This window comes from Pleurodeles waltl, chromosome 12 (assembly GCF_031143425.1).
Source record: "Pleurodeles waltl isolate 20211129_DDA chromosome 12, aPleWal1.hap1.20221129, whole genome shotgun sequence".
Taxonomy (NCBI): domain Eukaryota; kingdom Metazoa; phylum Chordata; class Amphibia; order Caudata; family Salamandridae; genus Pleurodeles; species Pleurodeles waltl.
In genome coordinates this window covers 47,146,708-47,162,412 of record NC_090451.1, presented here as the reverse complement: position 1 = coordinate 47,162,412, position 15,705 = coordinate 47,146,708, and the positions used below count along the sequence as shown (strand labels likewise).

Below are 15,705 nucleotides of genomic sequence, written 5' to 3'. Positions count from 1 at the left end.
AAGGCCGTCAGTGAAAAATGCGTAAGGTTTCTGAAGCGATTGTGTTACCTAGCTGTAGTAAACAGACAAATTGGGTTTTTGATTTTACTTAGTGCTCTCAATATTTTGCATTCGTCTTGTGTGAATCTGAGTTTAAGAAGTCAAGCCGCAAGACTTTGTCAGCCACTGTATGAGAGAGTGTGGCATCATCGGAGGCGTGCTGGGATAGGTCGGTTAGTGAGAAAGGTCGCAAACGGATTGGAAGACAACCCTGAAGCGCCATTGGTTGAAAAAGTCGGCGAATGTGATTTTGGGATTGAAATTCACTTCCTGATTCGATTGAAAGTAGCGTGAATTACTGAGAATTACATTTTTCAAAGCCTTAAAGAGTGCCTTAAGGGGCTATAAGTATATATACCAGCTAGCATAGGAGAAGTTACACCACCAGAAGGCACACCCGCCTATACTGTGTTCGAAGAACAAGGGGCTGCACCATGTCTTTGTCTTAAGCGGTGGTGCAAAGAGACAGAGAAAGAGGGGAACTTAGCTTTCCCTCTCCATGGAACATTTAATTTGAGGATTTTAGAGAATTTGAGGAGAGTACTGTATGATTCTAAACCTCCTCTGAGACCAGCCTAGTTTGAAGCTATAGCTTTTTGGGAACTAGTAGCCAGACAGCAACAGCAACTGAAATTTGAGAGAATAATGAGAAAAGCTGAAAAGACACTAGAAGAGGCTAGATGGGACAGCGGAGAGAAATTTTGGAGAACTGAGACTTTACAGGGAATTACATTTTCCTGCAAATACCCAAGAGAACGGGAACAAGACTAAGAAAAGCACTAGAAAGAAGGATTCCTATCCTTCTGAGGATAAAGAGCAGAGATCAACAGTCTAGAAAGTAATTGACTAGCGAGGAAGACTCAAATGATGATGAATTAATTTAGCAGTTACTGAGAAATCGCCCCCCCTCCATATGCAGCTCATGAGAGAAGTTCAAGCGCTTGTATAGACCCTACAGCTCCAATAACTACTGAATCCACCCAGAGTCAGGTACAGGTTAACCATAGTGTTCCAGATGTCCCTGCAATTCAAAGACCATGCCACAAATAGACATACCAAGACTCTAGCCAGATGTGCCAATTATAGATACTGCAACAAACTTAGTAGTACCAGTAGGACAAGTTTACCAGAAACAAACTCAGATCCAGATCGTGTCTACACCGACTTTAATGTCCCCAATACAAGCTCAGACCATTCCAAGGTACACCCCTATAACAGGCTGACAGACAGAGATGCCTGCATTGATGAGTCAGAATACAGGAGTATTGTCCCCGAGGGAGTCAAATACCAGACCAAATCCAGATGCTGTGTCAGCACGGTTAACATAGGTCTGGTCATACCTTTGTTCGCTGAGGGAAACAACAAGAGTAGTGAGCAGAAAATTCTGAACCCAAATATACCGAGGGAAATATTCGAAGACAGTGCAAAAATGATGACTCCCATGAGACCGACAATTGATGGAACAGGACCATTGATTGATTTGGGTTTCTTTAGATCTCCTCTAAATAGTCAGGGAAGGTTTGAGGCATACCCCCATCCAAAAATGGTAACACCAGAAACCCAAACCTAACATTGCAGCAAATGCCAGATGCAGGTAACAATAACATTTCATTGCAAGGTTTAACAGCTCAACAGTTAACTGAATGGTTGGAGGAGCTGAATAGCACACAAGGTGGTTCCAGCAGGACAAGTGCCCTGAATTTGACACAGTTTAGATTAGAAGCGGAAGACTTGATTGTAGGAACAATGGAGTTAGATAAGATTGATTCATACAGAGAAGAAGAGCTGGGATACTTGTGCGGATTGATTACAAACAAAGCAGAAATAGTACATAAAAAATTAGAAGATTTGGCAGAGGAGTAATGACATAGAAATTGAGAAAATAAATCATTTAAAGAGAAGTTACAGGTTAGAATTTGACTCTAAGGACTTTGCGAACATGAGAATACCAGGAATGAAAATTCACATTAGAGGACTAGTTCAGAGTATCCAAACATGGGGAACATTTGACAAATGGGAAGGCAGATGGGTGAAGAAAAGAGACAAAGAAAAAAGTGATTCTGAAAATCTTACTGTAAGCATCCAACAAGCTGAAGACCCAGTAAAAATATTACCTATGAGAGAGATTCCGGGAGGAAATTTTGTCCATGTCCCCTGACGCAGGAGTGACATTTTGTCATTTACGAATGATTACCCAGATTGAGAGAGAAATCAGTAGAGCGGTACAAGCAAACAGATAGGTTTGTGAAACTCGCAAAATGTCTATGGGAGACTTTGAATACCCTGTTAGAGCTAGTGGTTCCAGCAGACTTATGGGTTGAGTGTAAGAGGAGTGTAGATTAGCCAACAAGAGAACCTCAGAGAGATCCAGCAACAGGTGCACCATATCCTGACATAATGAAATATTACTATATGGTGATTGAATTCTTGAAAACGAGAATTTCGCCCAAGAATATTGACTGGCAGAAGATTGACAGGGCAGCTCAGGAAGGCAAGGATACAATACATGCATACTATGAGAGATTGTTGCAGGCATTCAAGCATTACAGTGGGACAGAAACAATTGAGCTGAAAGACATGATTCATTTTGTGTTCAGATTTGTTGAAGGATTGAGACCTGAAATTTGCCAGATGATTAAGAGTCATTTGATTTGTTGGCAAGTTTAGCCGAGTGATGAAGTATTACAACAGCAGGGAAAAGTGCAGGGGCGGCTACTCCATAAGGGCGTAGGAGCGTTTCCCCCGCCAGCAACAGCAGCTGCAAACCTTTTCCCCAAAAACAATAATAAACTATGTTTATTATCATTTTCTGGTGAAAGGGGCGGGCCACAGGGGAAACGAGCAATGAGGGGGAGTGCTCAGCACTCCCTCTCACTGCGCATGTATGTTTGGCCGGCTGTCTCGGGCTCCAAGTCTGCCTGAGAGCGCCCTGGCTGGACGCTCCCAGCCAATCCTGACCCTGCTCTGAGCAGCATCAAGATTGGTTGCAGAGCCAAGCACCAGTAAGACGGAGGAGCAGAGGAGCGGCGCAGGAGCAGAGGTAAGTGTTTTTTTTTTCTTCTTTTTAATGTAATGTGTGTACCCCCCTCTCCCCACGCGCCGCCCCGCCCCCTCTGCTACCCGTGGTCTCATTTCTTGGCTGGGTTCTTGGCATTGTTCTCTGTCTTTGTTCTGGATCTCAGGGACCGTTTGCGGGGTGGTTCTCCATCTGCAGGGGGTGGGGTGCTGGTGTCGTGGACCATTGACCAAAGGCCCATTGAAAGGGGATAAGTGGCCACAGTCACATGCAAAGAGAAGAGAAGCAATTACAGTGACGACAATTGAGGAGGAAGTAGACACAACAAGAAAGGAAGATTTGAGTGATGGAAAGTTAAATGGAGATTGAAGATTGAAAAGAAAGAGAATTGTAAGTCGAAGGTACACAGGTCGTGAATGGGCATATGTAACAACAAGTAAATGGCAGAAATAATTTTTGTCTTTTTGTTTTGATCGAGACATTGCAGTTCAATATTTTGGCACTTGAAGAAGATAAATAAACTGAATTATTGAAAACTGTAAAGTGAGAAAGAGAAAAGAGACTATTGAAAGTAATCGGAAAATAATTTGATCACCTTATTTAACAAGCTGCTAAACCGATTTTGACAAAACTGCCTATTTTAACAAGTGTCCTGGAAGAAAGACTGAAAGCTGTAAATAACTGCTAAAGAAGATTGAAGATTTTGTTTTTGAGTTTTGCTGCATAGTTATACATATGTTTTTCCTTCTGCTTTCTGATTCTTTACAGATCATGAGTAACCCTAATAGACAAACTAGAAAGAGTAGATGTTGCAAGTACATAGACATAGGCTTAGCAATTGCAGGTATGATAGCATGTTTTATATTGAATGAGAGCATTAATTTTATTAGACACCCAGAGACTAACCACACTTCTTTAGTAAAGGTTGAGCCTACGCTTACTGCCTTAGAAATGTTCGAACTGGACGAGAGATACTTGCACATAGACATTTCACAAGGAGCTCTTTCTACTAATGTTGTCTATTACTTGCTTCAGGAGTATATCGAGACAATGGATGTGAGAGATTGTTATGTTTGCATGTAGATTCCTTCATCAGTGGAAGGAGGAATTACATATCATAGTTTGCCTCTAACCTATGGTATTACTTGCAGTCTTTTATTAACCAGATTTTATAACCAGGAATACATACAATATTTTTATTCCAATCAAGATATCATATTTTCCTTCATCCCCATTATTAAGTACTTTAGCAAACCCGCCAAGGACCATGGCATAGATATAGCAAGAGGGTTCTTTGAACCTACACTAACATTTGGTACTGTTTTTGCTCATAGCACCAACCTTACTTGCTTGCTTTCACCTGTACAGATAGGTTTCTTAGACCAGACTGAAGACAGACGTAGAATATTGAAAACGATGATGGAGCAGAGCATAGATAAAAGAAACTTTAGAAATGACCCTGCACTTAGTATAGATAAGATACAAGGGAAGCTAGCTTTAGATGCATTTCATGTAGGAAAACTTTGCATACATAGACATCAGTCTAGGACTGACACCTTGTTTGTGGGAGCATGTGATTGCAGACATGTGTTTATATTTCAGAGCAAATGGACTTTCATGTTAAATGGACAAGACACACCCTTTCCAGGGGTTTACTATTTTTGTGGACGAAATGCCTACTACCGTCTTCCAAAAGGATGGTATGGCAAGTTATTTGGGAGTCGTATTCCCGAAAATTTCTCAACTTGATAATGTGAAAGAAACACCGAAATCAAATGAATTACAATGACGAGGCAGAAATGAGAATCTGCTTCCAGCATACTGGGAGATATAGTTGGGACTATAATTCCTTCAGCAGGAGTTATTCTAAATTCTGTGAAGATTTGAAAGCTATCTACTATTGTGGATAACATGTTGACAAGTTTTTCTGGAGCCCTAGTCCTGATGGACACTGAAGTAGCAGCGGTAAGATCTATGACTCTTCAGTGCCACCTTGCGTTAGACATCCTTTTAGCTAAGGAGAACGGAGTCTGTAAAATGCTGAAATCGCAAAACTGATGTACATATATACCTGATAATAGTACAGAAATTAAAAGCATTATTACTAATTTGACTAATGATAGTGCTGATCTGAAAGGATTGAAAGAACCCGGGGTTTGGGAAAAGGTTGGACAAGGTTTCACCTCTGTGGGAAACTGGCTGGGCAACCTAGGGAAATGTATAATTTTGAAAATAATACAGATAGTATTGATTATCGTGATTTGTCTATTAGGAACATGGTGAATTTATAAATTATATCATGTGATTAAAATGAAGAGATTGAAGAATGATCAGAGAAGGGAAGAAATAAAAATGAAAAATTACTTTAGAATAAACTCTAAAAAAGGAAAAAGAATGAATAATTACAGAGTCAAAATTATAGGTGAACAAACTTTTTGAATGAAATAAAGTAAGATATGATGACATATTTAGTCATCAGAGGAGGGGTTGCGAACGTTGAATGTTTTCTAATAAATATTCATGTATTTTGAATAATGAAACTGCATAAAATGTTGTTAACATAGAAAATAATGTGCGATTTGGAAAATGTGCCCACTTTAGTGGCCACCATTAATCATGAAGTGTCTTTATTAAATGCTTATTAATATAAATTGAAGTGCTCATATTTAGCTTAATGTAGTAGTGTGTCATATTAATGATTTCCTATTATGTATTTGCTTTATTAAATTGTAGGCCTTCAGTTAGCGAGGTTTGGGCATAGTTGGGCAGCCTCATGTTAAGCTGAACTGTTGAAATAATTCATATAAAATTGGCTGGTTAGAGAAATTAATTAATGTATTCTTTTTTTTCTACTGGGTTGACCAAATGTTAGCTGATGTCTTGAACTTTCTCATGAGAACTGCTTGCTAGAATGTCTTGTACCTAGAAAGTTACATTTACCTAATACGTGAGACAGCGATGTTCCTAGGAGCTAACAATGATTGCAATGACTGGAATATAGATGGATACAAAATGTTACCTGACGATGGGAACAGGAGAAGAGGAGCCAATCATCAACATGTGAAAGACCGTTTAGTTATATCTTAGATTTAGAAATTAGCTCTTATTGGACTAATTGTAAATATAAGATTTTCTGACCAATGGCAATGTGCGAACTTCTCTGGACAATTTTAACTTAACCCGACTACAGAGCAAGAAACTCAGCCATTCTACTTATTCTATTCTGCTGGAGGAGCTGACAAGTTCCTAGAGACTTTATTGCTTAATTCCTCATGCTGAATGCTGATCCGTAGACTTTGTTTTCTGATGGTTCGGATTGCTTAGAGCCCCGTATCTGAACCATTCCCTTTCATGGTCTGTTGGTGATGCTGACCGAACAGATGCCCAGCTGACAAAGATAACCGCAGCTTGCCGATCCATATTGAGGAGAGGTATAACAAAATGCTAATGTTTTATGTGAATTATGTCTTTGTTTCTAGGTACCAACCGTTAAATTTGATAGAGCCATAGGTAGAAGTTTTCCAAATTCATGTTGACTAAATTGTTTTGCATGAAGCCCAAATATGCTATTCTAATCTGAAGGTTAGTTAGGGAGACCCAGAAATGTTGACAAATTGATCTTGACAAAGAATTGAAGTTGTTCACTTGCTGAACCTAGATGTATGCTATTTCTATTGTGCAATTACTCTTACTATTGCTGTGTACTGTAGCTCTTGAATGTTAGTAATCAATGCCCTAGTTAAACCAAGATTCTTCAGAAGATTTGGTCAACCACTGTTGTTTTTGTATGTGTATCAGATGGTTTTGAGACTAGTTTACGTAACACTAGTATTGTTAATAAAGGGAAATACATTTTCTAATCTTTTACATAAAGGTGTGATTATTCATGGCCAAAGGGGCCATGGTGTGTGAGATTATTGACTCCAAATATTATTGATATTGTTGATTGATATTATTGACGGTTTGTATTGAATTTGTGACTTAAGATTGTCAAAAGGTCCATGGAACCTCTAACGCGTGCCCTTATCAACTAAATCTAGAAACCAATTAAGGTTAGACACCCTAAAACAAGTGACATTGTTTGATTGCTGACACAGATGCATGAAGATGCATGCGTCAGCTATCAGAGATGCTGTTCAGAGCTGGTGAAATCCCAGCACTATGAGCATGTGTGTGTCACTATGTGTGTGTGAATTAAAGTGAGAGAGTCAATGAAGGAATGAGTCACAGTGGGTGAGAATGAGTGACAGTAAGGACCAGTATGTGTGAGAATGAAAATGAAAGTGACTGAGTCAGGGAGAATGTGAGTGTAACTGAGTGTTACTGTGTGTGAGACTGAATCACAGTAAGATTAATTCAGAATGAGTGGGAATGAGTGAGACAGAGTGGACCAGAGTAGAATGAGTGAGACTGCGTGAATCAGTGAGACCAAGTGAGATTGAGTGAGTCAGAGTGAGACAGTAAATTTAGTGGAAGAAAGTGTGAGACAACCCTTCAAGAAAAAGATCTTTGGAATTTGAGTCATGGATTAAGTCCCACCCCTTTTAAAGGTCGACCGGCGCCACTGACCCTCAAACCCCCAAGTAAAGAAAGATGTAGAGATGTTGCATGCATGCCAACATGTTAGAACAGGTAAGTGGGTGATTTTGAAAAATAAATCGGGAGAACGAATTTTTCGCAGTTGATTAGTAGTGACACAGTGGCAATTTCAGGTGGGAGACAGCCAAGATAAAGCCATTTTGGGTGTCAAAAATAGATAGTGTCCCATCTGAATCGGGTCTACTGACATGTATGATTTCGAAATGCTTTAAACTCCATCAAAATCAGTCAGTCAAGATTCAAAGAGTATATTTGTGTCCTGAATTAAGAATGTAGATAAAGTAACTCTTAATTAAGCAAGAGGACATAAACCATAAGGATATTTCGTTGTCACAAAAAAATCAGAGTCATGCAGTAATTGTTTCGGCATTATGTGACAACTGTTAGTCTTTATTGATGCGGCAACGTCGGGTGCATCCAGAGTAGCGCCGTTTCGCAGATCCAGTTTCCCACTGTTTGAATCGTGTAACTCCAAGATGGCAGCCACGGATTCTACGGGCAGAGGGGGCACGCTCCTCTGGTAGTCCGTCATCTACATAACGTCTGTGAAAACTGCCTCTACGCATGCGCACATTCCAACTGTGGAAGCGGGAAAATGGCGGATGTGGGGTGAGTGAGGAAGTTGAGGCCCCTTCGGGGTGCGGTGATTCCTGCGGAGTGCTGGGGTTTTGCTATCAAAGTAATCGGTTGCAGACGGACTAGCCCACGTTTAAAAGTCTGTTTGGAAAGCTTTTGTTGCGTCCAGAGGCTACATCGATTTAATCGCCACTTTGCATTCTGGGACACGTAGTTTTGCCCAGTTCCGCTACCCTTCTCATATTTACCCTTCTACTGGCTGAGCCTGGGACACCCTCTAGGGGCTATTGTCAGATTTAGTTCTTTCACATGGCATAGTTGTAACCCTCCTGCCCCCGTTTGCGTTTAGCCACGGTCTCGTGTGTATACTGTCTGAGGGTGGCCACACTGAGTAACCGAACACTTAAGCTATATTTGTTAGTATAGATTCTACAGCGTAATCACCGACAACCATTCAGCATACAGCTGCGTATTTTGTGCTGTATTTTTACTCACCAGTGGTTCAGATAAGTCAGCCTCGAACTAACACAAGCATGTTCATACCTGCTCCTGGTGACATGCCATAGTCAGGACCACTGGAGTTATGTGGCAGGGGGAGACAAAATTATGTGGGAGGATTGACCATAGAAAATGCAAATTATGTGGCACAGTGCAGAACATTTTGTAATTGTATTTAACGTTTTACACGCAATGATTTCACCTCGTTAGTACTAGTTTAATAATCAGATGAAACAATAAGCAACTGAGTGATGATTAGTTAACCTTTGTGAATGGTCTTTCATGGCACTGGAAAGGTGGCCACGTTTTTAGTCACATTTGATCTGTTTTATCTAGAAACACATTTCTTTATGCAGCAGATGATAGGTTATGTGGCAAATGCGGCAAAACAGCAGCAGAATGACATAATTCCAATTGCTGTGGCCATAAGTGGTAAGAAATTAGTTACTTACCTGTAGCTGCGGTTATCCAGTATTGGTGTCTTTCATAGGTCCACATGCTTGAATCTTTCCCGTCGTCGAAGTGGGAGTCCCACGGTATCCTATAAAACAGTACATAACAATAACCATAATAACCACAGAGTTCACAATGCAAACAGGCCTAAATTTGCTAGTCTGTCTATGTCATTTTTAAAAAATGGACCAAATTTGAACCATAAACAATCAGATGACAGCACCCTCTAGCACACTCCCAAGAGTCCCTTCCTCAGATTTTCAGCGTGAGAGTGAACTATGTTACTTGAGTCAGTAAAAGGGAGGAGGTGGGTCGCATGTGAGTCTATGAAAGATACCAATACTGGATAACTGCAGCTACAGGTAAGTAAATCATTTCTTATCCAGTATTGGATCTTTCATAGATTCACATGCTTGAATCAAAATAACAAGCAGTTTAAGAAAATTGAAGCGGTTGGAAGGAATGAAAATTTTGCTTCTTTTCTCTTTTTTTTGTTTTTTTTAAATTTCATATAATCAAGTATATATACCAATCATAATAAGACCATACTGTATGTAGAGATGTTGAACTTGGAACAGTAATCAGACAATACGAGAATAACAGATATAAACAATAGCATTAGAAAACAAAATTCTACATCAGTGGTTCCCAACCTGTGGTCCGGGGACCACTGGGGGTCCGCAAAGCCTTCTCAGGTGGTCCACAACTGCTTATAAAATTAAATAATATTAAACGATTAGGTCCCCAGCTTTCCATAATGACTCAGTGGGGGGTCTGCGGATCCCAATAATGATTCAGTAGGGGGGTCTCCGGGTTCCAGTAATAAAGTGGGGGTCCACAGAAGTCAAAAGGTTGGGAACCACTCTTCTACATTACCAAGAGGCTCACCTTTACTGGAGCAGGTGTCATAGAACTGCTTGGCTCACAGCCGCATCCGTCCTAAGGGTGGCCTGAAGGCAATCGGGCTTTACGAAAGAGTGGGTACTCTTCCAAGTAGCAGCACAGCATATTTGATCTAGCGGAACCCCAGCAAACAGAGCCGCAGAGGTAGAAACTGCCCTTGTTGAATGCGCTCTAGGATGTCTTTGTAGAGGTTTTCCTGCTGCAGATTAGAAGAACTGAATAGTTGCCGATAGCCACCTTGCTATCATTTACTTTGTTACTGCAGAACCCAGACACCCAGGCCCATAGGAGAGTAATAACTGATCAGATTTGCAAAAAGTTTTAGTTCATTGAAGATAGAACTTCAGACATCTCTTCACATCCGATGTGTGGAGTGATTTTTCCACTGGAGATACCGGATTAGGAAAATATGTCAGGAGAATAACTGTTGATTAAGACGAAACTGAGAAGGAACTTTAGGAATGAATTTTGGATTTGTTTTGAGAATGACAAAATCGTCAGTAAAACGCAGAAAGGGCTTTTGTGTAGTAAAAGCTTGAATTTCACTGATCCTTCTGGTGGAAGTGATCGCTAGAAGGAAAGCTCCCTTCCACGTAAGGAACTTAAGATCTGCTTTATGTATGGGTTCAAATGGGGGTTTCATTAGCGGTCAGAGTACAACATTAAGGTGCCATTCAGGAGGAGGCAACATTACTGGAGGAAAGACCCTTAATAAACCTCTTATGAATTGTTTAATAAGACGTGACAAAGTGAGGCCGTGTTTTAAGAACGTCTGTATGTCAAGATTGCTGCCAAATGCACTTTCACTGAGGAATGCACGAGCCCAGATTTTGTCAGCAATAACAGGTAAGGTAAAATTTGCTCCGGAGAAGACTCATAAGGGTGTAAGCTGCTGACACCAACAACAGAGCCGGTTCCATTTAAGTCGATACGTTTTGTTTGTGCTGTCTGCTCTCACCTTAGAAAGTATAGTTGTACATTCTGGGGTTATCCTGAGATGTTGGAATTCAGGAGCCATGCATGCAAGTGCAGTGACGTCGGATCTGGATGTAGTATCTCCACTTGACGCATTGAAAGTAGCATTGGAGTTGGAGGAAGACGTATGGGTGTGGTTTCCGACATTAAAAGAAGCTGCGTGTACCAGCATTGTCTGGGCCATTTGGGAGCGACTAGTATTAGGCGACAAGACTCCGTTTCCATCTTGGCTATGAACTTGGGAATCAATGGGATTGGGGGAAAGCGTACGCATAGATCCCGGACCATCGCATCGAAAGGGCATTCCGTCAAGACCCTGGGAGGGGATACAGACTTGCGTAAAATCGGCATTTGGTATTGTCATTCGTTGCAAAGAGGTCTAGAGTTGGCTTCCCCCGTGCTGCAAATATTTTGTCTAGTTTGGCTTGATTCAGTTCCCATTCGTGACAATCGCAGTTGGTCCTGCTGAGTTCATCTGCCAGAGTGTTGGGCACTCCTAGAACATCCTTCAGAGAGATGTTTTGTTAGCCAGTTCCATAGTACTTGAGCTTCCTGTGAAAGCGTTAAAGACCTCGTGCCCCCCTGCTTGTTTATATAATACATGCTGGTTGTGTTGTCTGTCTGCAACAGCACTCTAGATCCTTTTATCCTCGGGAGGAATACGTACAATGTGAAAAAGATGGCTTTGAGTTCTAGGCTGTTGATATGCATCAGCCTTTGGTGTATTGACCATTTTCCCATAATTTATAGATTTTGGAGATGACCTCCCCATCCTTCCATGGACACGTCCGTCATAATTATAAATTGTGGGACTAACAAAATGTACGAGAGGCCTTGAGAAAGATGAGACTGGTGAGCCCAATGCCTTTACCATTTTTGGCTTAACCAGAATGCCATCCTCGAACAAACCTTACAATTGGTTATACTGAACTTGCGATTCTTCCTGCAACGGTCTCATTTTGAGATGTGCATTTAGTACCAGGTTGATAGTGGAAGATAGCATACCTAGGAGTGATCTGTACGACCTCACTGAAATGAACTTTCTTTTTGATATTATTTTGGCCAGAGATGCTAGCCGATCCTGTTGTTCCTGTGTAAGGAAAGCTTTGTTCAGCTGCGTGTCCAGGATAGCTCCGAGAAAAGTCAGCCTCTGAGTGGGGATTGTGCAAGATTTTTTGACATTGAGTGTGAGGCCTAGTCTTTGAAAGAGTGTAATGCAATCTTTTGTAGCTGCTCATGTTGCTTGCAGAGTTTATGCTTTCAGTAGCCAGTCGTCTAGGTATGGAAAAACCTGGTGACCTTGCTTCCTGAGAGCAGCTGCTACTAGGGCTAGACACTTGGTGAATATGCGAGGAGCAGATCTGAGCCCGAATGGAAGGACTCGAAACTTATAGTGAGTAGCAGCCACTGTGAATCAAATATATTTGCGATGCTTGGGGTGTATGGGGATATGAAAATAAGCATCCTCCAAGTCTAGAGATGTCATATAGGGGGTTATTGCAACTTTGGAGGAGGTCCCAAAAGTGACGGATATACCACCAGCCGTATTACGAGTCCATTATATCCTATGGAACTCGTAATACGGCTGGTGGTATATCCGTCACTTTACCATCACTTTTGGGACGGATTAACACCTCCTCCAAAGTTGTAATAACCCCCATAGTCTCCGCTGTTTAGGAGATTTAATATGTCTGAAAGAGTGATCATTCTGAAAGTTTGTTTGCAGAGGTACTTGTTGAGATGCTGGAAATCTAGAATAGGTCTCCATTCCCCTGTTTTCTTTCGTACGGGGAAAAAAATGGGAATAGAATCCTTTCAGTCTGTGGGCCATTGGAACTTTTTCTATTGCTGCTTTGAGAAGCATCAATTTGATCTCCTTTTTCAATAAGTGAAGGTGAGGGGAATGCGCCCCTTTTCGGGGAGTGGTTGGCAGCTTGACAGTGAATTCTAGGGTGTGGCCATAAGCCACTATGTCCAATACCCATTGATCCGAGGTGATAGTTTTCAAGTTGTGGAGATATTTGGATGTATTTGCCCCTATTTGACGCTGTGAAAGGTGAGTAGCTGGTACTTCTACTAGGTCATTGCTTGCCTCCTGTGTCTCTGGGTTGATGCAAAGGCCTCCGATGGGCTCCTTGTCTAGAGAAACCAGCCGTAGTTGGTTGGCCATACGACTGTGATGGTCTGTATTGCTGGTAAGGTTGAAATGATTGGAACTGAAGTAAGATCCTCTATATGAGGAAGAGCCACGCCCCCTTGCCCGTCGGAAAGGCTGCCTTCTATACTGTAAAGAGCCAAGGGACTTACCAGTGTCAGTGTCCGTTTTAATGGAAAGAAGGGCTTCATCTTTGTGCTTGCCAAAGAGCATACCCCGTCGTATGCCATATCTAAAATCATTGTTTGCACTTCAGGTCGAAATGAAGTGGCTTTTAGCCAGCCCTGACGCTTCGGAGCAGCAGCGCCTGCCAATTGCTGAAACCCCGTTGAGACTATGTCCATAGCATTGTCAATGATCTCAGAAGAGGATCGTTCTCCTTCTTGCAAGATCTTCTTTGCTTCCTGCCTTTGCCCCTCACGAATGAGATCTACCATAAGTTTGGTGTCGGACCACATCTGCCTATCATTGCGTGATAGGATAGCTAAAGCATTAGCAGCTCCCACTATAACGGCCAACCTGAGGGAAAATCTTTTGCCTATAGCATCGACCATCTCTATCTGGTGGGAGTGAGATAGGGGCTGTTGGATTTTTAGATCGTCTCTGTGCAGCCTGTGATATTACAGAGTCCGGCCTAGGGCAGCCCGTGAGAAATGCATGAGCATCATCCGGAGCTCTGTATTTCTTGTCAATACCTTGCAGGACTGATGGCACCGTAGTGGGGTTCTTCATAATCCTGACACCCTACTGCCATAGATGATCAATGATAGGAATGGACCTTACTGATTTTTGCACCTGATCCTTGAAATCATACATGAAGCAATTGGAATGCTTCACTGTGATGGGTAGGTGAAATCTTTCCGCTGCCCTTTCCATAATAGAATGAAACCCCCCAATGTCTACAGGAGGGGAATCAGCTGTAGGGTATTGAGGAGGAGATGGAGTAGGAATAACGTAATCCTGCCAGTCGTTAGGCTGAGATGGTAGTTCGCCTTCTTCCCTTGCTTTATCCTGCAATGTGGAAAGATCATCCCTAGGCGGGGGAACAGCATGTGGTGGCGGCATCATCCTGGGTGTTATTGGAGGTGGAATATCTGGTGGCGGAACAGAAGCTGTATCTTGCAGAGTACATGGTGGTACTTCTATCTGTGGAGGAAAGCACCGTCTGTAATCTGTCAACATGTACTGAATATCCTCTATCAGTGAACAAGGCTTAAATGCCTGCTCCAGAGGGGACAATGGTACTCCAGATAATAGTGGTGCTCATTGTATTTCTGAGTAGAGGGTGTGCAGTAGTATCCCTCAACATGCAGACCTTGATTATCCTCATATCAGCCTTCTTCTTCTTCATCCTGATATTTCACATGGAGTTCGAAGGACTGTGAGCCTGTCCAAAAGGTCCTTCATCACCGGAGTCCTCCATGTCTAAAAGGTGACTTGGAAGAAGAGGTGACAATGGGATCGTCGACGATGGGAATGCCAACGATGGAAGCGTCACTAGTGGTGGTGATGTCGATGGTGTCACCGGCAGAGTCTTGGACATCTCTGAGGTTCTCGTAGATGAAATTGGAACCTGCGTGGAAAATGTTGTCGACAAAGATGGTCTCGTTGACGATACAGTGGTGATGGTGGTTGTCAACGATGTTGCAGTCGACGGTGGCTTCGTCGATGGCAAAGCAACAGTAAATTTTTGTTCCCTTTGTTTTAGTGGCTTACAGGGGGTAGCTGGAGAAGATGAAGCTACCTCTGAAGAGGATTGTTTTTCTCTTTCTCTCTTTTTTTGACTCCTTAGACTGATGATGAATTTTCAAGGATTTCCTGCTCTCCTCAGAAGTTCCCTATAGAGATCTAGCCCTCTTGTGAGATTTAGGAACAGTCACTTCCCTCGTCAGATGATGTTTTCTGGGCTTTAGTTTTCTGTAGCCACAGCAACAATCTGCCTTCTCTGTCTCTGAGTTTTTGGTGGTAAAGTACAATAGATTTTGCATTCTTTTGCCGTATGAGTAGAGTGAAGGCAATAGATACAGTTTTTATGTGGATCATCCACATGAACTCTTTTTCCCACAGGTCTTGCAGGGATGAAAGAGGCCTTTAGAATCAGACATAATTTGGAAGCAAAAGAAAGTCCATACCTTCTCTGAAGAAATTTGTAGAAAGAACTGAGCAGAGCTCAAGGAGACTCCCTTCACACGTGATGTGCAGTGAAAATCTGAGGAAGGTTGCTTCTCTTGGGAGTGTTCTAGAGGGTGCTGTTGCCTGATTGGTTATGGTTCAAATTTGGTCCATTTAAAAAAAAATGACATGGACAAACTAGCAAATTTAGGCCTATTTGCATTGTAAACTCCATGGTTATTGTTATGTACTGCTTTATAGGATACCGTGGGACTCCCACTTCGACAACTGGAAAGATTCAAGCATGTGAATCTATGAAATATCCAATACTGGATAAATCTGAGTGCCTTAAAAAAAAGTTGCTTTTTGGGGTACATAT

The 15,705-nt window shown here is 41.8% G+C and overlaps 1 protein-coding gene across 3 annotated transcripts in view; it reads left to right on the top strand.

Moving 5' to 3' along the window:
- The first annotated feature begins 7,648 nt into the window (after positions 1-7,648).
- The window catches only part of HAUS8 (HAUS augmin like complex subunit 8), a 96,061-nt gene continuing 88,004 nt past the window's right edge, over positions 7,649-15,705 (top strand). Inside the window, exon 1 of one of the 3 annotated variants that reach the window (XM_069216674.1) lies at positions 7,649-7,687. Coding sequence is in view for 1 of the 3 variants with exons in the window: in XM_069216671.1 (XP_069072772.1) it covers positions 8,250-8,263 (14 nt within the window). In the remaining 2 variants the exon portion in view is untranslated. Of the gene's footprint in view, positions 7,688-8,225; positions 8,264-12,350; positions 12,453-15,705 lie in introns of those variants that run through there. The other 2 variants (XM_069216671.1, XM_069216672.1) reach the window with 2 other exon arrangements.